The 25,194-nt window shown below is 42.3% G+C and overlaps 1 protein-coding gene across 1 annotated transcript in view; it reads right to left on the reverse strand.

The window, feature by feature from the left end:
• The window catches only part of Dpp4 (dipeptidyl peptidase 4), an 83,414-nt gene extending 59,188 nt beyond the window's left edge, over positions 1-24,226 (reverse strand). The window contains exons 1-2 of the mRNA XM_052182575.1: positions 23,758-24,226; positions 23,182-23,266 (exon numbers count right to left, since the gene is read on the reverse strand). Of these exons, the coding sequence (XP_052038535.1) occupies positions 23,182-23,266; positions 23,758-23,763 (91 nt within the window). The 5' untranslated portion in view covers positions 23,764-24,226. The remainder of the gene's footprint in view (positions 1-23,181; positions 23,267-23,757) is intronic.
• Positions 24,227-25,194: the final 968 nt, after the last annotated feature.

A 25,194-nucleotide genomic window follows, 5' to 3' on the forward strand; every position in this document is an offset into this window, starting at 1 on the left:
ACACACACACACACACACACACACACACACAGGCAGAGGTTTTACTACTTGATATAAGATTTCATCACATAAGTATTACACACAAAGTAAAGTCACTGGTTTCCCTGACTCCAGAGACTAATCGTAAAGAACCTAACGTCTTTCTCCACACTCTCCAACGTTTTCATGTGCATGGAAACACCTAACCACAGCACAGCCACATCACACGCACGGCAGTAAAAGCTGCACTTTCCTGTTACTTTTCTCAAAGCCCATGGGAAAGAAATTCTCTTATAGAAACTGTCCGTTCAAACGAAGTTTTTAACCGTAGTTCCTTTTGAGCTAACCTGATAATATGTGCCTATTGAAACTTGTGCCTCCATAGATAAAATTGCTACATTTTCCTAGTTAGCTCACAGATGTTTAAACCGACTGTGTTAGATAGGCGGAAGAGATGAACAAAGCCCACTTGTCTTTCAGTTCAGTGTTGTGGGTGTCCCTGTGAGTTGCTAAGATAATGATGCTTGTGAGCAGGAAGACAGAAAATGGGCAAAATCCACTTCTGAGTTTCCTTCAGACAAGAAGCTAAGTATTGTGCTTCTGAAAGTATTTTGAAACTCCCACAGCAGAAAGAACAATACAACTAGATTGGATTACTAATGCTATCAATTGTTTGAGTCCATCTAGCTATTCTGTTTTACCTCAAAGAGTTAAGAAGGAAGTTTTATTTGGTAAATATTACTGAGAACATAAATTCATCTATCAAGAGCTACTTGTCTACTACCAGCACAAAACACACCCACAAATTTATAGATATTGAAATATACTAACTATAGACATTCACAATCTTACTCTCCTCTGGCATAGAGTTGGTATATACCCATAAAATGTAAGAAAATGTGTTTATGTAAATGTACACATGGATATATAATAGAAGAGACACCACGGTAGAGCATCTACCATTGGCTTTTGGTTTTGTAAGGAGGGAAATTGATAAATATCAGTAATAGGTCATATGGCTCTATTTTACTTAAATGATATTGTATGGACATTTGTTTGCCCAGGTTTTCTTATTTAAATTTCTAATAATTTAAATTTTTAATTAAAATTAATAATCGAGTCCAATCCCCTTGAGATTAGCTTGTATCCAGTGGGCTATTATTTCCTTAATGTGCATGGAAACACTTTCCTCTTCACCACTTTCCTCTTAGCACCCCTCTGGCACTGCTCAGCCTGTTCTCCCATCAGCACATAGATGCTTTTCTAAGCCCCTCATCTGTGACTCACTCCGGCTCCCTCCAGCTCATGATAGTCCTTGTGGATCTACCTGCAGATCAGGGAAGATGACTCACTGTTCCTATACACCGGCGGGGCCTACACCGGCCTTGTCTCATGTTAGGTTCATGTAGGTGCTCAGGAGGCTGAATAAAAGCCACTTTCTATATGCTCATAAACAGTCCCAGAGTCTGGCTATACTAGAGCTAGTGGAACAACAAATCAACAAATGTTCCCTATTTTTTGGTTTTGTTTTTTTTGTTTGTTTTTTTTGTTTTTGTTTTTTGTATTGCTATTTGATAAGCAGGACACATTGGAAGACAGTTTGGAAACATCTAGATAAGCGAGTTCTGTGAGATTCGAGTGCCAAGTCCAGGTTTTGACCTTTATCAGCTTCACAGTTTGCTGCCAAGGTACACCCATCTAGCTCTTACAGGACGCGCTCGTGTTCGTGTTTCTCCTTCCTCGTTCTCTTGCTCCCTGACAGGGCACTGCTGCAGCAACAGATGCAGGTCCTTGGCTGCTCCTATGGTTTTCGTGGTGCGACCTGGGACATGCCGTTCATTTGACTTATTGGTTGGAAGCCTTGTGCCAGCCAAGGAAAGCAGTTGATCATATGGTACCCATCAGCTCACAAACAAATGCAATCAGAATTTAGAATCTGAGGGAAGACATTAGCTGTATTCTGCTTTATTTCCTTGGCTTAAAGAACTAGAATGAGCCTTGTAAAAATGACATTTGTCAGTCATAAATATCAGAAGAGCAGCATTCAAAATGGTTCAGCCTAATTATGAACTCTTATCAAAGGCTATGGTATAATCAATCCTAGCTTCAAGGTCAGAATTACTTAGAGATCAATCATAATCCCAGGATGATAAATTCCAGATAAGAGAGACTACAGTCTTCCAGAGTAGTGTTGATTTTGATCAATGTCACAGTGTGTGCTAAGTATAATTCATAAAAAAAAACTATGTTCATTCATCATTAATCTTTTAACTCTTAAACTTTGATTTATAACATTTCTACTTTCTGAAGATAAACTGCTTTGGAAATTAAATAGCTAATGAAATACTTCTAAAAAGAAATATGTTTCTTAAGGCTCACAAATGCATGAAGTTGTTTTAAAAAAAAATAACAAGCAAAAGAGGTATCTGGTTATAGTTTGTGGGCACCATATGGCAACCAGTCAACATTCCACACTAATTTTTGTTCCTACAGTGAGTACAAAGAAATAAAACAGGTGTTACTGCAGAATTCACTCTTGTAAAATAGCAGCCTTGACAAAGAAAAAAACATTCAATAAGAAGGAAGTAACAATTAACGGACAGGCTTCATGGCCGCTGAAGTTGGATCACACAGCCACCTCCTATCTCTGCTGAATCACCAAACACAAGAAGGGAGTAGCAGGTGGTTGTGAAAGCCAAGGACCTAGTTGTAAGCACAGACTTGCCTGCTGCATTTGGCTTTGGGGAACTACTGAATCCTTGCTATGGTTCAGATCTCACCCACTGCAGTAGTTTTAAGAGGTTACAGGCGTGGGGAGAGGTGACTAAGTCCTGGAGGTTCTCTTCTCAGGAATGAGTTAGCATCTTATGAAATGAATGGGAGGAATAAGTGTCCCCAACCATCGACCACCACTCGAGGATGCTGCTTGTAGAAGATGTCCTCAGGGAAGCAATCTCTTACATAATGCTGAACCAGCTGGCCCCTCGATCTTGGCCTTTTCCAGGTTCTAGGACTCTGAGAAATAACTTTCTGTCCCTTATAATTACCCAGCCTTAGATATTTTGTCCTAGCAGCATAAAATGGCCAATACAGAAACTGGTGCCGACAAATGAAGAGTTGCTAAGCAACATTGGAAGTGGGTAATGGATAGAGCCCAGAACTGTTTTGAAGCAACTGTCAAAATTTGTTTCATACTGTTTCTGTGAATGTAGCCCTACAGCCAATGTCAGTGAGGGCTCCAAGGAATAGGACTTCAGAGAAAGGTTCAGTCTTCTTTGAATTATTCTAAGTGATGATGTTAAGAATGGAGGAAGACAAAAGGATTGCAGAGATCCCACTCATGAGGTCCTAGACATAAGTGAGGACCATCTTTTTGAAAACTGGAAGAAAGGTCATCTTTTCTTAGAATGGCAAAGAACTTTGTGTCTATGCTCTAAGACTTTCTGGAAAGGACAAAACAGGAGCTGTGATGGATTTGGTGTGAGAAATTTCTGAACAAACTGATTACAGTATTCTGTTGGTTCTCTTGACTGCCTAAAAGTAAAGTGTATGAATAAAGACCTGAACTACTGACAGAGTAGATGATCAAAAGGCAAACAGAAATTAAATACTTGGGAAAAATTCAGTTTGACTAGGTCAGAAAGATGAAATGGCATATTTGGAAGTAGTGCTAAGGGTATGTGTTAGTATGTTAGCATTCCTTCTAGGCTCGGCCCAACAGTTACCTAGCAACAGCCAGGTAGGCCTGGCTTGCTCTAAAAGGGATAGTTTGGCCTGTCTTCTTGGAACACTCTGACCCTTTTCTCTCTCTGACCTCTTTCTCTCTCTCCTTCCCTTATCCCCCTCTCTCATTCTCTGTCTCTACTCCTTCTTAGCCCCCCCTCCCATGTCCTCAAATAAACTCTATTCTATGTCCTCAAATAAACCATTCTATTATATGACTGGTACCTCAGGAGGAAGGGGTGCCTCAGCATGGGCCTGTTGAGACACCCCCTCCAGTTATACCATACTGAACTTTAAGAAACATATCCTTGGATTTACAAAATATATCAGTATGGAGAAGTAATTATCTTATACAGAGGTCAATATGTAAGGAGGGATCCTGAGACTGTGCTCTCGTCTGTTTTATGCTGCTCTAGATGAATACCACAGACTGGGTAAGACACGAGTAGTGAACGTTTATCTGGCTTATAATTCTGTAGACTGGAAAGTCCAAGATCATTAGTTCAATGTCTTGTAGGAACTTTGCTGCCGAGTTATAGAAAGGTATAAGGCATCACGTGGCAACAAAATCTGCGCAAATGTCAAGGGTGGGTATACTTTGCTCTTATAATGTATCCACTTCTGCAAAGACAACAAGAGTCCACTCTTAAGAGTGGAGCCCTCAGCACCTCACATCTGTTGTAAGGCCAATGTCTAACACTTCTGCACTAAGAGTTATAATTTCAACACATAATGTTCAGTGATCTCAAGCCTTTGCATTACTCACAAAGAGACTGGAAGAATGACTTTAGATGCATGTTGGAGAGATGTGGGCAAGTCAAGACAAGGAACTAAACCAAAATAGGACAACTGTGTGCTCACAGGAACTCAGTATTCGCTGCCTCAAATCTCAAAGTTGCCTTCAATCTATACTCCCTAAATTCTGGTGTAGTATTCTTCGGTTGCCCTGTGTGAGGCTCTAGTAGGGGTAAGGGGTGTCTCAGTGGCCACTGGTCACCTTGGAGATATAGCAGTTAGTTATCACCAAGCTCCAAGGGTATTACAGCAAGCCATAGGGCCTATACAGAGACCTACTACCTTGGTGATGGTCTAGAAAGCCCCAATAAGACAAAGTTCAAAGGGCAAAGGGGTCATGTCTGCTCATGAGATTCTAGAACTAGGCCAAGATGGAAGAGCTAGATTGAAATACTAGCCCGGGGAAGCCACAGACATAAGACTCCAATCCATGAGAGATTCAGTGTGGCTTGTACTTCGCAGGAGACTTAAGACTTGTTCCAGTGTGCCTAAAGGTGAACATGGAGCCAAATGTTTTCTCAAGACACAAAAGAATTAATGAGGCTTTCCCTGCTGGCTTTGGGGTTCACCCAGGACCTAGTATTCCTTCCTGGCACTTCTCCCCTTTGAAGTAGGGACAGCTTTCACTATTGCAGTTTAAAGCACATGATGTGCTTGGTTTTGGTTTCACAGCTGGAGAAAACCTAGCTCAGGACGTATATTCTCTTGAGTTTCACTCACTTAGGATTTAAATGGGCCTCTTCAGCTGGCACTTTTGAGTAGGTGTTAGAATTATCTTCAGGTACTAACCGAGAAGCACTGAATGTATCTGCTATGTGAGAAGGTCATACATTTTAGGGTGGTGGAATGCTTTGGTCTGAATGTCGTTCAAAAATCATGCTCTCTGTTGTAGTGGTAAACACAGGCTTCCCGATATGCCCCACCCGGGCACTTCAAGTGTCTGTGAAGCTAGGCTCCACGTAATACTTTTCTGGGACTCCTGAGTATGTAAACAAGTGGGTCTCAGATTCTTATGCCTGCCCTTAGGGCTCTTTTCACGTGTTGGTTTGCCTTGTCCGGCCTGGAGGTGATGGTTTTGTTTTATCTTATTATATTTTATTTTGTTGTGTTTGGTTGCTTTCTCTAACAAGCCTGTTCTTTTCTAATGAGAGATAAAAAGGGAGTGGATCTCAGAGGAGGGGAGGTGGGGAAGAACTGGGAGGAGTAGAGACAGTGGAAGCTATCATCGGCATATGCTGTATAAGAAAGGAATTTATTGTGCTGGAGAGATGGCTCAACTGTCAAAGGCTGGGCTCACAACCGAAAATATAAGAAAGGAATCTATTTTTAATAAAATAAAAATAAAAAACAAACAGCCAGGCTTGTAGGAAAGAGACTGAGTCATGAGTACTCTGCTTTCATGGGGGATCAGGACTATAATAAAAGAGTTTGAGTGAATTAATATGTCCGTCTGTCCTTCTGCCTTTCTGCTATTGAAGAGACATTACAAAGGCACTCACTGGACACTAAATTCTGCTTAGTACTATGGTCCTATACTTTTCATCCTTTACGCCTATAAGACAATTATTTTTTATGTTTTAATTAATTACTTAATCTTTAGTATTTTGTTATAGCAACACAAGATGGCTAAGACAGACATTTAAAGACTCAAGTTTTCAATCCACAAAATTAACATAATAGCATTATAAGGCCTAGGGGAATTTTCAATATGAGATGAGGTAGTGTATCTAATATGCTTTATTCAAGATCTAGAACCAAGGTCCTGAAACTCTACAGATATGCTGCAGAATGTGTTGTTGTGTTGCTACAAACATGCCAGAGAAAGTCAGGATGCAAACAAAGAAACAAACAAAGATGCCTTCTCTGGAGTACTTAGCAGTGATCCCAACACCAATAATTCAACATCAAGAAAGTTGCAACCAATTAAATCTCACTGTATCCATAACTGGATGTGTAATAATAAAGAACATCTTAGAAACCTGCAATTTATTTGGTTTGGAATATGTACCCACCCTACTTTATGCAGTGTACCTAGCAACCCCAGACCCAAACCTACATTGTGTTGCCAGCACACCCCACTCCAAACAATGGAATGTATTTTTATGTCCAAAACAACCATCAGTGATTCCCCTTTCATGGACAGTTTCTATGCTATTGTGTTTCTTTAGATAGATACATCTAGGTATGGGAATGAGAAAGCTGACCCAAGTTCTGACTGCTCTGGGGCATGTGAAATAAAACATTATATGCTCTTATAGTGAACTTTTAGGAAAAAATGCTCTATTAACATCTCATGCCTATCCATAATTAGGTGCGCACATGATTAAAATTAGAAACATCAGAGGAAGAAGCATGCTTAGTAGACAAAAGACCAGATAGCCTAAATCTGTCAATCAAAATATAAAACCAACGTCCCTAATCCCTAGTAACTAGCTCTTTCTTTTAAACTCCATGAAAAGATACCCCAAACAGTAAGCAGGGCTTTTGAGTATTCTCTCACTTATATAGTCTGTTGTCTCTCTAGGATGTATAAAGTTTCTTTGCTAATTTGTAATCTCTGCAAGTGTGCCACAATATGAAACTTGAAGTATAAATAATATGCCAAGATACTGGAGACAGCTGGTTAAGATACTGACCATGGATATCATAATCCCAGTTGATGACGGTGTGATAGTCAAAGTCCAGGACATTGAGAAAACACATAGGATACATGCAAGTTTGCCATCAGCTTCCTCTGGTGAGGCGTCCATAGCACAGGTAAAAGAGTATGAAGAGGGAAAGGAAACCCAAGAGTTAATGGAATGAGAGAATAAGTAAAAAATGACGTTTTTCTGGTTATATGAGAGACTGGAAGAGAGTCACAGACAGTAGATTTCTTTCTCAACCCAGGAACCATCCCAGGAGCAGCAAGTGGCATCTGATAAGAGTGTTGACATTTCGCCAAGGCCTGTGAAATTATGGAACCAAGTTCTCTAAATATCTACCTCAGGATCAGAGAGTTGGATGAACAAACTTTTAATAAGGAATGTAGCCAGCCATCTGCCTGGGGTTCTAGCTCAGTGGTAAAGCACGTGCCTGGTTTATCTAAGACCCCATGTTTGATACCAAGCACTGAAAAAAAAAATAAAAAGAATGAAAATGTTATCATTCAGTACATTTCAAATGCTCAATTTGAGAAGTAACCAAAGTCATAATGGATATTTACCAGAGTAAAAGGAGTCTAGATAAAAGAAGACGCCGTGTGTGTTTGGGTGTTCCTTCCTATTATTTCTTAACCCTAGCAGGATGTAACACCAAGTATTCATCTTATCCTAATGTGATGTTGGAGAACAGGATGGAGATAGATAATACCAAGACAAGAAGCAAGAACACCAATGCAGGCCTTCCAAGTGGCAGTGAGATAGAGAACAAAATGGGCTCTAAGTAGAGTCAGTAAGGGATCAGGTTCTAGCCTGTCCCTCGCCTCCAATAGGCCCATTTCTCTAAGCTTGCACCAGCTTTTCAGTCTTACACATAGCCATCCTCTTCCAGATTTAATCTTCTTTGTGTTATAATGACAAGATTTATGCCGTATTTCCAAGATCTAGTTGTTTACGGGACTCCTATTAGCTTCTACTAGTAGGAAAACTCGAAGAAAGGTTAGGCACCAAGAGGAAGCCCTGATTAGTGTTTATGGTCCCTGCTTGTTGGCTTGTGATATTATCTGTCTCTAGCCTGTCACCCAACATCTGTGTATTGAGTATCTACTGTGTGTCAAGAAGGACTCAGTCCTTACTGATCCTTGCCAGTAGCTACACCCATCCTGCCCCCAGCCCCACTTGATTTGTGTTGGCTTGCTTTCCAGAAGAATCCAACCAGTTAGGCTCAATGCTTACCTCAGAAGTCTAAGCTCAAGAGTGTTTGTGCTCCAAGTCTTTCATTTCTTCCCTACACTCAGGATTTCCTTAAACTTTCTACTCCATTTTCCATCTCTGCAACTGATTTTTATACTAAATATCTCTGCCTAAGCACCAATTGTAACTCTAGGTCGTCATGAAACCTTAGTAGATACTTGCCTAGAAGTAAAGTCTATACTAGTTGGAAGATTGCAACAATTGGATCTGGAGTTGCATAATTTCTCTTGGGTGACTGAGTGGGAAATATTTCATGTTTTGTGGCTTATAAGTTGTCTGGCATTTGTTGAAGCTATTCAATGTCAGCCTCTATAACTCAATGAATGAATGATGCTATGTTTCCATCAAACTTCATTTACAAAAGCAGGTGGCCAATGTGGAATATTGAATAAGTACGTAGACATTTGTTAAAACTGTGAACAATATAAAAAAAAAAAAGCACACAATTCTCAAGATAAAGTTTAACAAGCAGACACTGAGATTGACATGTGGATGGGCAGGAAAAAAATAGGAACTTGACCCCAGAGAGCAGCAGACGGCAAATGGGCCCCGTATTTGGGCCAAGATGAAACAATGCTGTCACTGGTGTGGAACTATGAGCCATGCTGACTGCTGCAAGGGAGGGTCCAGGAGGAACGAACCAGGCTTGCTTTTGGAAGAAAAAAATAACATGTATTCTAATTATAGGTACTCTCTCACCTCTTGACAGAACTCTCTTGGGAATAAACAAGACATAACAACAAAAGGCCTAAACTAATACAATGCGTGTGTTGATGAAAGCTGTCTGACAATACAAAGAGATAAGGAGCTAGTAATGGAGAAAACGTCTTTTTTTTTTTAAATTAGATATATTCTTTAATTACATTTCAAATATTGTCCCCTTTCCTGGTTCTCCTTCACCCAAAAGTCTCATAACCCATCTCCCCTCCCCCTGTTCCCCAATCAACCCTCTCCCACTTCCCTGTCCTGGTATTCCTCTACACTGAGGCATCGAGCCTTTCCAGGACCAAGGGCCTCTCCTCCCCTTTGGTGTCTAACAAGGCCATCCTATGCTACCTATGCGTCTGGAGCCATGGGTAACTCCATGTGTACTCTTTGGTTAATGGAAGCTCTGGAGTACTGGGTGGCTCATATTGTTGTTCCTCCTATGAAGTTGCAAACGCCTTTAGCTCCTTGGGTCCTTGGAGAAAACTTCTTAATCATATAGGGATAAATGACCCACAGACCATATTGAATTGCTTCAGCCTAGCAGGTAGTTTCTCTGATGACAAATAGTTGAAATTAATTGTGGAGAGACATTGATGAACGGTGTTAGCGTGCCAGCTGGGAATAATCAGCTTGTATTTGGAAGAATATCATCATTTAGGAAAGCTGAAAAACTCTAAGATTGATTCACCAAAGAACTTTCCAGAAACATTTATAAGCATAATTAACAAAGCTACTCTTTGGGACAGATGTTCCTAGGGTACAAGGAAAAACAAACACTGGAAAACTGTCCCGTAGAGATGGTCCCTCTGCCAGTATTTACCAGGCAAAATTCTTAGCACAGTGGGTCACATGGTAAATGTTATTATGTGTCTAGCCTTATGAGAGTGTCAAGAAACGAAAGCATTTTGAAAAAAAAGTATCTAAAATCAGGTTTATGAGCCGTCTAGCATTCTTTTGGCGAACTGGATAGTTCTAGGCATGTGTATCTCATTAAGTCATTTATCCAGCTTAGTTCTACCCTGTGCTTAAGATAAGTAGACCAAGATACAGACAGTTGTGACCAAATTGCTCCAACTAGTAAACACCCAAGCCACAACTGAACAGGCAATCAGCTCCAAGGGCTGCGGCTGGACGTTTAAATCTCTCCAAACTTTTGTACCTGGTAGATGCTCTGAGAGCAGGCTTTATGAACTGGTGTGTGGGGGTGGATGGTGTTAGGCCCTTTGGAGTGCCAATCCAATGCCTGCAGCTAATTGAACTAGTCAGCTGCTTCTCTCTTTCATGTTATTTTCATCAAAAAACTAGTCAGGGACTCATTTTGTACCTTCTCATCATTACTGTGCATCTGACCCTCTTGTTGGCTTAATTCCTTTCTTAGAGACGGCGAGCGAGCCCTCCTCTCTGACAGCCCCTGGCCAGCCTATGTCTCATGTCTTTGGTTCCCTGGCTTGCAAAGGACATAGTCATCATCTCATCTCTGCCTTCCAAGCATTTAAGTTTCTCTTCACTACTTACCTCTTGCTTGTCTACGGGTGCATGAGAAAGGTCACCCGTGAGGAAGTGCTTTCCAGACCTGGTTACCTCTCTGAGCCATCTGCCTATTTTCTTGTACTAGCATAACCTCACAAATACACAGTCTGGGTGGATAGCCTCAGTCCTCCCTCTCACCAGCCCTCCTCATGCCTGATGAAGATCAGTCCATTACTGCTCAGCCCAAACCTACCTCTTCTTCCTCATCTTCTCTTATGCTTCTTGTTCAGATATTTGTCCAATCAATCAGGACATTTTATACCGTTAGTTAAACACACAATCTAACGTCTCTTTCTTCATCAGACTATACATATACCAAGAGAGTGGATGTGCCTTTGCCAAACCTATGAGCACTGTATACATAGAAGTTTTAGATAATCTAGTGCAGAATGATTTGAAATTGTATTTATGAACATATTATGGAAAGAAAGAACCAAGTACTTCCTGTTCTCCTCTGCCTTCTATGTACAGGCTGTGGCATGCGCATTCACATACACAAATAAGTAAGTGTTAAAAGAAAAAGAACCTTTTTCTTTTGCTCACTGTGCTTTAATTCAATGAGTACTTATTTACCACGCACGGTGCTATTTCATGTTCTGGGCGCCAGGGATACACCTGAAGAAAACATGAAAAACTGGTTCTCTGGAAGTTTATATCCTAAAAGGAGGGACTGGGGAACAAAGACGTGAGCAATGGTGCTGGTTAGGTTCTAGGGAGTGTCATGAAGGAACACAACCTGGGAAGGAAGAGGACTGTCCATTTTGTTTCTGTTTTTACCTGGGGGCGGGGAGTCTGAAAGGCTGATGTATAAGAAACATTTGAGACAAGATCTGTAGGTGAGCAAGTGGGCACCATGCAGACTCAGGGAACAAACTCAGGAGACAGGGGAATAAGTGGGACAGAGAGCTACGGAGAGACAGTAGGGAGCTGGGGCAAGTGCAGCTCGGACTTCATGGCCAGCTCCTCTGGCCAATAGCTCTGCACTCACTTCAAGGCAATGGGAAGCCACTAAATGGTTCTAAGGAGAGACGGACACGATTTGCCGGTGCATAAATATGACCACTGCATTTGTTTTCTGTCACCATTTAACAAGTTACCTCAAACCCAGTGGATCAATAACCAGCCCCACCTCTCAGTCCCCAGCTTATTAGCTTAGATTTTGTAGTTCAGCCAAGTCCAGCCTGCCACAGCTGCCTCTTCTCCTCAGAGTGTAATGGGTGTGGAATCAAGATGTGGCTGGCTTGGGTTTGAATTTGGAGGCTCTGGGGAGAAATTTGCGCCAAAGCCTATCACAATGTAATCAGACTCGCTTCATTGAGACTGGAATTTTCATTTCTTGACTGCCGCCAAGCCAGGGCTCCTCCCCCCTTTTAGAGAATGCATGCGTCCTAACTACATGGATTCTTCCTTGTCCATGTCAGAAGCAGACACAAGTCCTCCTTTAACTAGGATCTCTAACTTTCTACTCTGTGACTAATCAGATGGTGTTAACAATAAACTATGGGATTTGGTAGTTAAAGGTCAGAGGGTGGGAGGTTCTCTTTTGAAGATGTGAAAGATTATAACATGTTTATAATTGAATAAAAAAGTGAGCAGAACACTGATCCTACAGACAAAGGAATAACTTGAAACTTTGTCTTGCAATGAACACAAAGGGGTACATGGCACAAATGAAGGGCCTGGCCCTAGATAGAAACTCAAGACTTGGTCCAGCATCCTGAATAAATGCATAGATGGACTTGTAAGAACTGAGTTATCTTCAACTGGTTTTGGCTTCTCATTAAAATATCAGGGAGTGTCTTAACCTGAGAATGAGCATGACATACTGTAGGGGTTTGAGGGGTGGGTCATACAAGAAATCCTCCATTAAGGAAGTGTGCAAATTGGGGGATTTCCAGGACTCTTTCCCCCACTGACACAATAGAGCACACATGAGTTCTGAATCAGGAACAAGAGGCCACTCTGTTTTGGGTTCTGCATACTCTCTTTGGTGTGATCAAACTGCTTCCATTTAGACAGAATTGCTGCTATGTCTGTTAATCCCCCAAATAGAAAGATATTAAAACCTTGAAGGATTTGAAACATCAGAAAAATTCTTTTGTCCATGTTAAATTGTCAGTTTTCTAGGGATTTGAGGTTATTTTATTTGATTTTCATTTGTTTATTTTGTAAGGTTGTGTGTGTGTGTGTGTGTGTGTGTGTGTGTGACAATTAATTATTTTGAGTCTTACTTTTCCTGAGTTAACTTTTGTAGATCTAATTTAAACCATCTCTAAACAAATTGTGTTCATTTAGGGGCTGGTGAGATGGCTCTGCAGTTAAAAGCTCTGGCTGCGCTGCTCTTCCAGAGAGGACCATGTTCTGCTCCCAATACCCGCATAGCAGTTCCAACTGCCTCTAACGCCAATACCAGGGGATCTGACGCCCTCTTCTGACTTCTTTAAGTAGAGAATGCACGTAGTACAAAAATATATATATTTATATTTTATATTATATATTTTATATATATATAAATTGTATATATTATATTATATTATATTATATTATATTATATTATATTATATTATATTATATTATATTATATTATATATTTGCCACGCAGGCAAAACATCCATGACCAGACAAGGAAAAAATATATATATATATTTAATATATATATATATTAAAAAATCTCATTTATATTAACTCTGTGTCATGGTTTTTGGCTGCAAATTGGATAAAATGTGATAGTTTCTGTGTACTCATATGAGAAACTGGATAGCCATTTTTTTTAAATGTTTCTGACTTCTGCTATTGTCTCAAATTTGTGTCTAAAGTGTTGCAAATTCAGTTTTCTTTCCTGCTTATAATTTCTTTGGAGGCCAAGATGAGGAAAATACTGGAGTCAATGTGTCTTTGGAAAAAAGAACTATCAAAATGCAGGCTTACAATACACCCAGGGAGTTAGGAAGGAAAACCTGAAGGGAGTTACAAGTGTCAGTTCTCTGCAGAGCAGAAGTATCCGGACACTTACATCCGGGAACTTCCATCCCCCTAATACAAAGAGCGGGAACAATAGCAAGGAGCATGGTGACGGCCCAGCCTGTCTCTCTTCTGCCTTTCAGAATTCTCAACTCAACTTAAACGGTTCCTCTTCCGTGCACTAAAGAAGGACATTCTTCTTCATTCCTAGACAGGTTGATGTTTATTGGTTTAGTCCAATAATGATGATCTGTTTTCCTTGCTAATAATTAATTTAGAAATAGAGAAGAGACAACATCTTAGCCAATAAAATTTAAGGAAAGTCTGCCCCAGGTCAAGGGATTTCTAGAAATAGTTCTTCCACTGATGCAATAGGTCATAGATGAGGAACAGCCTCCTCTCCTCTCCTCTCCTCTCCTCTCCTCTCCTCTCCTCTCCTCTCCTCTCCTCTCCTCTCCTCTCCTCTCCTCTCCTCTCCTCTCCTCTCCTCTCCTCTCCTTTCCTGAAAGAGCCCTGTGAGTGGGTGATTCTCTAAACTGAAGAAGCTATGCTCAACCCGGACAAAGGACACAAGAGAGTCTGTAGAGGACACCCTTGAGGAAAACTGCCACACAATGTGAGGGTGACAGATTTGAAAGGCAAAAGAATGCTGGCCCTGAGAGTGCTCTCTAGTCATGATGCTATCAAACTAAAACACTGCCTTACTTCTAGACTCCCAGTTATACAAGATGCTGCTGATAACACAATGAAGAACTCTGCATTTCAAACAACTCTTGCTAGGTAATCTGATTTCTTGCAGATAAAAAACATCCCATTGAATATGATGTCCATACCAGATCCTGGGGTGTAAACTGGTTGGAACTGAACATACTGGTGTGACCTGCATGCCTGGAGTCAGCATGGGACCTCGGGAACTAGAAGAACTATATTCAAGCCCAGTAATCATTAATCTTTCATGCTTGGCTAGTTTCTATATGAACTTCCCTGGACAGTTCTTGACTTTGACTTTTGAATACTCCCATAGCACTTTGATCATTTACAAGAAGAGCTCTTCGGTCTCTTGCTAAAGTTAATGTCCAGGGTTCTTTTAATACTGTGACCCAGTTGAGGACAGAGGTCGTAGCTATCATCTTTCTACTCCTCAGTACAAAGTGCCACTACTTACAATGTGCTCCAGCGATACTTTGCTAAACAGGAGAATTGGAAAGCTGGGCAGGAGGAATATTGCAGAGAAAGCCCAGAGCCTGGCTCTGGGAGGGGAGCTGGCCAGACACATTGCTACAGATTAGCAGATATCACCTGGGCTAAGAGGGTGGTGGCTCTAGGAATCCTCTGTTCTCCACCCTCATTCCTCACATGTTTCCACTGTCTTCCTCTGAAATACAAACTCCCTAAAGCAAACAAATGTATTTCATCTCCAGGTCACTGGCACTGCCCTTTCCACTGGTATAAACCAGCCCCTGCCCCCAAACACTGTCCATATAGGAACCAGACTCAGACTTTTCATACAACTAATATCATGCTATACTTGTATTTAAACCCTCCAATTGCTCAACATCATATCTGGACTAAAAGAGCAGCTCCCTTCTGTATACGGTAGCTCCGATTCCAGTTCTACTTTTGCCGCAGTTCTGTGCTTGCTTCAATTGTGCCTGCAGTAGATTATTAGGACCCAGTGGAGGTGGTCCTCATGAATATTTCTCAGGACTGTAGTCCCCATACATACTCACAATAATTCTTGACATTAAAAAAAATTGTTAGCCAGGTGTGGTGGCACATGCCTGTAATCCCTGCACTTGGGAGGCAGAGGCAGGAGGATTTCTGAGTTCAAGGCCAGCCAGGTCTACAGAGTGAGTTCCAGGACAGCCAGGACCACATAGAGAAACCCTGTCTCAAAAAACCACACACACACACAAAATTGTTGACAGCCCTTGGTGGAGGGATGGGGCCACCCACCCATCTCAAAGTTTTTAAACCAGAAATGTTTCTGTCCAAAGGAAGAACGGGGACTAAAAATAGAACAGAGACTGAAGGAAGGGCCTACTGTGGAATGGCCCCACCTGGGAAAACATCATGCCTGCGACACCAAACCCAACACTGTTGCCAGGGTCAAGAGGAGCTTGCTGATAGGAACCTAATGTGGCGTTTCCTTGGGAGGTCCGGCCAGCAACTAACCAATGCAGACAGATGTAGATGCTTGGAGCCAACCATCAGACTGAGTTCAGGGAACCTGGTGGGGGGATCTGGCAGAAGGACTGGAGGAGCAGAGGGGGATTGCAATCCCATTGGAAGAACATAGGCCTGCCTGACTACCCAGTTTTCCCAGAGACTAGACCACCAACCATGGGAGTGTACCTAGAGGTACATGACTCTAGATACATTTGTAGCAGAGGCTGGCTTTACCTGACAGCAATAGGAGGGGAGGCACTTGCTCCCTGGAGGTTTGATGCCCCAGCGTAGGGGGATGCTGGAGCTGTGGGGCAGTAGGATGTGGGCAAGTGGATGGAGGAGCACCCTCATACAGACCAAGAGGAGGGGTAACTGGTGAAGGGTAACTGGGAAGAGGGATATCATTTGAGATGTAAACGAATGGAACGATTAATTTTTAAAAAGTGTTGAGTTGACAAATGATGCTAAGTTACTCTGGGACTTTAGCCCTAAAGAGGTGCTAATTCTCTCATGACTGAGTAATTATATTATATGGGAAAGTAAGCAAGTATAAAAAAAAAATGAGACTAACTCCTGAGATGTGGTGCTGAGCTTGAGAACTCTAACTCAGATTGGAAGATGTGAAGTCAGGGAAGGCATGCATTATGGTCCCACAATTACGCTCTGTTCTACGCATCCTAAGTCACCAGAGCTTCTAGAAAAGTATGAAAAAGATCACTACAGGCTTTTGTCCTGCCTTACATTGCTTTTTTTATGCCTAAGATGGATAAATTGTACAATATATGCCCCCTGTCTATTTTCTTTCATACAGTGAACCAAATACTGAAGAGACATGTACATCAGTGTGTACACTCAGCTCTATAAGCTACAGAAAGCTTCACATGAAACTACTTTTGAAGCACAATATAAAAGTGGAAACCCTACACTTGGAAACTAATCAAACAGCTCAGAAGTGCTAATTTTGTGGTTTCAGGTTATTCTCAACCTTCTTGCAGAGATCGGGCTGGAACTGTGAAGATTAAAGGTGGAAATCTTTACAAGATAGTGATTTACAACAACGAAAGGATTAGCATTCAGCCATAAAGCAATGGCTAAACATTAACTCTGAAAAAGCGGCTATCAAAGCACTTCTTCAAATCAGTTATTTTTAGGAGCCAACAGGCAGGCTCAGGGGAGGCTAAAAGGCAAAGGATTTGGGTTCCCAACATCTACGACTTACTTGCAAGTCTTGAGCCTCCATATCCAGTGTCCTTTTAAAAGGATAAGAACTCTCTGAAATCAACTATTCTGTGATGCTTGCTTAGATAGAATAATATAATTTGTATCAGAAACAAAGCAAGCACTGTTTTGGTGATAAATCGGAATGAGCTGTTACTACTAATACTACTTAATGAGGCAGGAACCGTAGGACAGAGACAAGAGACATTAAAAGGAACTCCACCTCCTTCCACAGCCCCAACGTTGGCCTCTGCTTGAAGACTCACCAGCTGAGAGTCAAGAAGACAGTTAACAAAACTTACCAAAAAGTTTGACTACATAGAGGTCTTCATTCATTTTGCGTAGACCTCTTTTCAAATAAGAATTTTTAAGTATCCTCAAATCATGTTCAAGTCCTGAGTATATACACCTTTCAAACTGGTCTTGGCTCTTGTGAGAACCTATAAGTTTCTGGATTTTTCAACTGAACCTATAAAGGGTTTAACACCCTGTGCAACCTTGTGTACTGGGTTTTATCTTATCAGCTACAATCCTGTCCAGGGCACCCAGAAACAGCCCTATGATCTCACTGAGTTCCTTAGCAACCCTTTGAGATGTAACTCGCAGAAAGCACCATCTCCAGATCTTTTTTAAGGGTTCTGTAATGACACATAAGCCCAACTCTCTCTTGAGAAGTTCATACCTGCATATAGGTGTATATGCTACTCTTCCCTATGAGTCTCTTTCCATTAACCTTCTATTTAAAAATCTCTAGGTAATAAGCTCTAACTCTTTTTCTTGTACCAGGCCAAAGATTTTCATGTATTCTTCATTCAATCCTTAAGACAACTCTTGAAAGTGTTCTTATCATTTCCACTTGAGAGAGAGAGAGAGAGAAAAAAAAAGGTTACTTCATTGTTGAACAAAGCTTGAGGAACAAACATTATCTCCTAGATTGTGGGTGAGGAATTTGGATGAGGATCACCTTGGGACTCTGGCTTAGGGTCACCCTGAAATTCTTTTTTGTGGTGACATCAAGAATCCCAGCTTTACCTGAGTGAGTGGAGGCTTTGAAAGGAACATCCCAGGTTATTATAGGTGGAACTGTGACTCTTGCCTCTTGCTCACTCCCACTGCCAATAAGACCATTGAAAAATACAGATACCCTGGCAGTGGTGGTGCACGCCTTTAATCCCAGCACTTGGGAGGCAGAGGCAGGCAGATTTCTGAGTTCAAGACCAGCCTGGTCTACAGAGTGAGTTCCAGGACAGCCAGGGCTATATAGAGAAACCTTGTCTAAAAAAAATAAGAAAGAAAGAAAAAGAAAGAAAGGAAGGAAAAATACAGATAGACACTGGCCTGGGAGTGTCCCAATGGTTAGAGCAAGTGCCCAGCGCTCACAAATCCCTCAACCTAATCCCAAAGATTCTCCAGCATGACATAGGAGGAGGAGGCAGGGAAGCCTGGAATGGTAATTCTCATGGTTGTTGCCTGCACATTGCATTAGATAGCAATAGAAGTCTCTGGAACAGGCTCATTTCCTTAAACAAGATTTAAGAATATAGAGATTAGCAGTTGTGCCATTATGCTATAACTATGTAAATTAGAAGCTGTAACAATTTTGCTAATAAGACCCAACTGATTGTATATTTGATCACAAGTTAACAAAAGTGACAGTGGTATTTAACAGTATCAAGCGTCAGTTGGAGTCACATCGTCTATGTGTGAATACCTACTCTATAGAACACTGAGAACGTTTCTTCATTTCTTTAGCATCCATCCTCCAAGACGGCTCAGTGATATGCGCCTTCTGGTGTTTTCAGCCCTCAGTGTTGTACTGGGTTGTTCGGTATTGCTAAATACCAAACACCAGAATTAATGCTGTGATGGCCACTTCTGAAGCTAAGTTATGGCGGGCACCAGGTCTTCCTGCTTCATTCATCCTTCTTGCATTTGCCTTGCTGGCTTAAGAGGCTCACACCAGGGAAACTTAGGTCTGTGGCTAACAAGAGATGAATGAGCTTGCACAAGATCCTCCATCTTCAGCTAATCATTCAGGTGAGACCCTAAACCAGAACAGAATCCCAAGGTAATCTATACCCAAATTCCTCACCCATTGTCTAGGAGATAGTGCCTGTTACCTCATGCTTTGGAGAAATTCCTTCAGCCATAGTGAAGATGCAACCATTTTCTTTTCCCGGATGTAAATGATAATAGTACTTTTTCCAAAAGTTGTCTGCAGGGTTAAGTGAGGTACACCTCAGCCCAATACAAGACACAGAGTAAAGACTTGCAGACTATACTTTCATCCTCAGGCACCTACTTCCCCACAAGGCAAGCTGCTTCTTTGTTATTTATAAGTCACCTTCCCCCAGGGCCTTGGGGAAACATTGAAAGCACACCCAGCCAGTCCAGTCAGTCCCTTTAGGTTGTTACTCTTTGACCATTAACCAAACAACCTTCCCTTTCTAAGTCTCTGATCCCTTTTGAGAGGCAAGGAAAGATTCCCAAGGCAAAGAAAGTTAAGGTACCTTGTTATAGGGAGGGAAAACAAAGCCTAAATTGCTGGCCTGAATAAGACCAGTTGCTGATGGGGGGGGGGGAGCAGGGGGGGGGCGGGGATTGACTGGAGTCAACTGAGCTCTTAAAGGGCAGGCTATTGAGAAACTGTCCTCTGACAGACACAAAGCTTTCATTCAGGATCATCTCTGCTCTTTCAACTGGGACTGGGTCCTAGACTTTCTCAGGCAAACTTTATAGATGCTATCTTTCCTCTTCCTGGTGATTCCTTTCTCCTTGTATTTGGGTTTCTTTAGCTCCAAGGGTGGCTGAGAAGTCATGTTTCTCATGAACATAGAGGAAGGTATTGAGGAAATTTACTGTGGAGCAAGGAACAAAAGGAGAAGAATACTTCTGCTTCATAATTAAGCTGAATAATAAAACCATTTGACCACTACGTATTCTGAATATCACACCATAAAGTAATTACAAACTGAACGAGAAAGTCTCATCTCTATTTAGCCATTGGCTTTTCTGACAAGTAGCATGTGCTGATATTATGTTTCACTGTTGATTCTCTGGGGAATGAAATGCAACAATGTTGCTAGCAAGGTAAGTGGAAGTTTACACACACTACACATACACGAAGCCGGGAGGTTTTATTCATTCCTAGAGAAGGCCAAGTTTCTCAACTGCTTCTGCCCTCAAAGAGATTTTTATGTTTACAACTAAAAAGACAATGCTGAAGACTCTCCTCCAGGTCCTGTTTTGTGTTTACTGCTTCTGGTTCTGTAGACATCAGCATTTCACATGGAAACAGTTGGCCTCGCCTTAAACAAGCTTTTCATGGGAAGAACTTGGGTCGCTCTTTCCCTCCAGGTCCTGGTTTAATTCTTTCATTCTTTGCTTTGCAGAGAATTTAATTCTACGTCTCTTTTGTTTTCAATGAATTCTCCCTCTCCTCTTTTCTTTCCTTCCCCTTTAACTCTCCTGTCTTCTTTCCCTTACTCAGCTCTCTTTCCTTGCCTGAGCTGATGTGACAAAACCTTGGGTGCCTCCGGGTTGGGCAGGGCAGCATCTCATCATCTTATCAGGATGAAGCAGGGTCCACGTAAGAATCCCGTCCTGTGTGGCACAGCCCAGGAAAGGTATTGCTGACTTAGCGGGAATGCAGCCGGGCTAGGCTGTCATCTCTTCCCCTTATGATAAGGTAAGAGTTGAAGCAAGATAACTTTCATTTCCTATCTAAACACACAGAATTCAGAAGTAAAAAAGAAAGAGCAACATGAGCATAAACAAGCTACCAGGAAACCGGATTTCACCCTGGCTCGCAGGAGGCGGTCTCTGCTACCCTCCCCCACACCTTCTTAAGATGAACCAGTCACAAAAGTACAGCCACTCACATTGGAGTAGCTTCCAGCTGCCAAATTGTGAACTGCACCTTGTTTGGGGCCACTCTAGTTGCGTTTCTTTCCAGTCAACCTTCCTTCCCACTACAAATCCCAAGTGCCCAGACATGCTCAAAATTCTCCCATCCAAGTATTTTAACGAAGGAGGGATGGCCTGGCAGTGGGTAAGAGTGCTTGCTGCTCTTGGAGAGGATGAGAATTTAATTCCCAGAACCCACAGGGCAGCTCACTAGCAACTCCAGTCCCAGGGGATCAACACCCTCTTCTGACTTCCATGGGTACCAGAAATTCAAGTAGTACCCGGAGTAGACACACACACACACACACACACACACACACACATTTCCATAACTTTACATCATCTATAGGTTAAAGACCACTCCTCTCTCCCACTACCCACATTCTTCTCTGGCCCTGAGACCTTTAGAATCACAGAACACAGAATATGATCATTGTGTGTATTGCCACACAAGATACTCATGTTTTCTAACTCTCCATGTTTTTCCAGATTTCTTATGGGATCCTCTTCTTGTCTTTAGAGCAGCGTGCTCAAGCCTCTCTAGCTTAAATCCTACGAGTCAGTGAAAGGAGATACATGAGTCTCCCAGGAAATCCTCTGCGGAGAAATATCCTTGATATTTTGTTTAGGGAATAGAGTGGGTGCTATTCATGTGGAAGGGGGCAGAACAGGCCCTCCAGAGTCTGCATGCTTTATCCAGGAAAATAGAGTCCTTACAGTTATTAATAATTTGAGCATGCCCCTTGGAAAACAAGATTAGGACTTGGGCTCCAAGTTTATTTTTCGTCCATCTCAAGTGGGTTTATTCACAGGCCATAATCCCACAAGCTTCCCTTAGGGAAGTTCTGTGGTTGTATATATATATATATTTTTTTTTTCTGGGAATCTGTGATTTCGCTGTGGCTTTGTAGAGAAAAACTAGTCTATCCAGGATATATTTTGAGATTTTTTGATTCTAGATAGGACTCATCTTTTCCTCACCCAAATTTTTGAATGTTATTTAATTTTTCTTTTTTTTTCTTTTTTTTTTTTTTTATGTCCTTGGAGAAAGACATCGTTTCTTCTAGGCTGGCCTCAGTTTCTTCTGTAACTGAGGGTGGCCTTGAACTTCTGATCTTCCATAGTTCCTGAGTAACAGGACTAAGTTTGCCGAAAACAGTAATAATGACTGGTGTCTTGATTAAATATTATTAACAGAGGGTTCAGTGATTAACCTTTGGTACCTTGGCTCCATCGCGAAACCGAATGATTTTCATAGCTCTTTATGCTAAGTCTCAGTTGTTGCTTTGAAGTCTGGCTAAGGCCATCTGACTGCATATCCACCCGGAGAGACTGGTTAGGGTGATGACTGATTTAGAATGCGTACAATGTATAGAATGTACATGATGGTGGGAGCAAGCAGTGGGAGCGAGGAGTGGTCTTTAACCCATAGATGTAAAGTTATGGAAAATTATATATATATATATATATATATATATATATATATATATATATATATATATATATATATATATATGTGTGTGTGTGTATATGTATGTATGTATATTCATAGTGGTTCACAAGAGGAGTGGAGGGAGACCCAGATTAACTATTCTTGCATCCAATAGTGCCATTCCATTTTCTGTTTTGCACCAAAACCCAGGGCTAAACTGGAACATGCTGGCAAGTTGAAAACACATGTGGTGACTTTCAAGGAAACAACCCAGTAGAGGCTGACTGATTCCAGGTCCCTGTGTTATACGCAGTGGTGACTTAGTGATGCAATATTTCTTAAATGGTCAAATGATTACTTCTCTACAACTGAATCTTCCAACTGGCAAATTCTTATCATCCCTGAAGGAGAACTCTGTATTTCCTGATTTGGTTTGGTTTGGTTTGTTCTGTTTCTCCTCTCTTTCTCATTTCCCACTCCGCTTAAGACATTCTCATTGTCACATTGCTATGTTTTGGATCTTCAAAAGCTACCTTATTTCCTTGGAAGCTCTACAATTATAGTCTTCTAAAATCAATTTGAAGTTAAGATACTTTCTATTGCGTTTAATAAAAAAGAAACGGCGCCTCTCTCCCAGTTTCAGGAAGTGTGTATTTGTTATATACAACAAAACGAGGAAGCCTCAAGGCCTAAACACTGGAGCCCCCCAGAAGCAGCAAATATATTTACAGAGACCTATCAGTCTCTTCAGCTGTAACCCAGCACAGGGTCAAGGCCCGCAATAAACTGAGCCCGCTTTGAGAGATCACATGCCACCTGACCCCATCTCCAGCCACCCTCTCTTTTTAAAATGTTGCAAGGTTCTACCTTTGTTCAGCAGAACCACTGGCACAGTGATGATGGTGACAAGCGCAGCGACACCAAGCAGTCCCAGAAGAACCTTCCACGGTGTCTGCAAGCAGGTCAGATTGCAAACAATTAGAGGGGAAGCCTTTGTTCTTTCTCTGCGAAGAGGATTGGGACCTAGGCCTGTTCAGAGGCAGAGGGGTTCGCAGGTGCACGGGTAGACTGGAGGAGTTTGGCGCTCACTCACTCAGAAGCCCTTGAATTTTGGCCCTGAGCATGATCTTCTGATCTTGTTGGCTTCTCTCCTCCCACCCACCCTTCTGAAGCCAAATGAGAGTGCCGCGTGCATTCCACGGGGGATCGTCCCCTACTTCCAAGGCTCAGTGCCTGGGTCCCAGTAGGACACGCCACAGATCTAAGCCAGTGCACGGGACGGACGTTCTTTCACCTGTTAGGGTGGCCCCGTGGCTTCCGCCTAATGGCAGCTCCTGGTTGCCTCCAGGAAAGCTCAGCAGTTTGGGGGAAGAATCTGTCGAAACACCACCCACTCACCACCCGACCCCGGGTCCAGGGAGGTGCGACGCGGGGTGCACTCACCTTCATGGTCGGGCAGCTCCTTGAAACTGAGCTCTGAAGCTTGAGCGCAGGCAGAAGTCACCGCGCAGAGACGGACGTCCTGCGCCGTTGCTCTGCACGCAGTCACCCTGAGCTCGCCGCCAAGTTTCGGCCCGAGTTAAATATTAGCGCCAGGCGGGCTTCGGTGCGCAGTGTGGGCGCAGGGCAGCCGACCCAGCGCGGAAGGACCTCTAGGCGAGGCAGGGAGTGGCACCTGCCTCCCCCCACCGAGAGTGGGGGACACGGGGGACAGCAAAACCCCTTTGCCGACAGACAGGGACATCGTACATTGGGGTTTAACTGTTACTCCCTTGCGTGGATAAGCGAGGCAGTTGAGGTTCAAGAGGGGATGGAGTTTGGCAGATTCACACAGCTCACTGTAGAAACTGACAGTTCTCTTGTCCCTTTCCCTGAGAGGTCTGTCAGGCTGAGAGAAGGGGTTGAGTGTCCTATGTTATCTGGCTGGCAAAGAAAGAGAAAAGGTGATTGTTCACTTTTGAATGACACTTCAGGTTGGGTATCTGTATTAATCCTCCCCCAGGGAATTTCCACTTATTTTTGCGGGCGTCTCTTCTCAAGAAAAAAAAAAGTAACGCTACCACTTCTGAAGTGGGAAGTTACTTTAAGCACTGTTCTGTGTGATTGCTGTGTTATTTCACAGGGAGGAAGATTATGCACAGCGACATCAAGTCACTCCACGAACTCACTCAGCCATGACGAGTTTAAATTAAGAGTGCAGGAGGACACTGCTAGAATACTGAAGACACTGGACCTTGGTCTTTCATGTCTCCTCAATATAAGGAAGTGTGTTTCTGTATAAATCACCTGTGACATGACACACAAATAGACTAACACACACACACACACACACAAATGTCCACTTAATTATGTCTACCAAGTGTCCAATCTGTTTCTACCTCCCTCTCCTGAAGAAGTTGAGTCAAGACTTAGTGGAGTCAACTGAAGAGAGCGGACTAAAAAAGACCTACAGGGAACCGTATCAGAAGGCCCATCGCTGCCCATCGCTGTCCATCGCTGTCTGCCATTGGGGCTCTCAACTAAATAACCACACCAGCCCTGGCCTTAACCTGGAAGCCTGCACCATGGGTCATTGAATGCATCTACAGAACAGATCATCTTGTTCTTTGGAATAAGTCTTCCTTTATACAAAGTTATTTCCACACTCTGCACATTTTGTGAATTTTCATGTATTGACCTTGGATAGTGTTTTAAATAATTCCTTAATGAATCAGCTAGTCAATATATTAGCTACCACTCGAGCAGGCATGGATGCTCTATCCCATCATTTCTTCTCCCACACAGAATGTTCTGTTCCTTAGGAAGAGTTCCTGAGGAGGCCTTGATACAGCAGCTCTTCCCCACAGCTGTGCTCCTCTTCCTTTGCTCAAGAATGATGCT

This window comes from Apodemus sylvaticus, chromosome 5 (genome assembly GCF_947179515.1).
Source record: "Apodemus sylvaticus chromosome 5, mApoSyl1.1, whole genome shotgun sequence".
NCBI lineage: Eukaryota > Metazoa > Chordata > Mammalia > Rodentia > Muridae > Apodemus > Apodemus sylvaticus.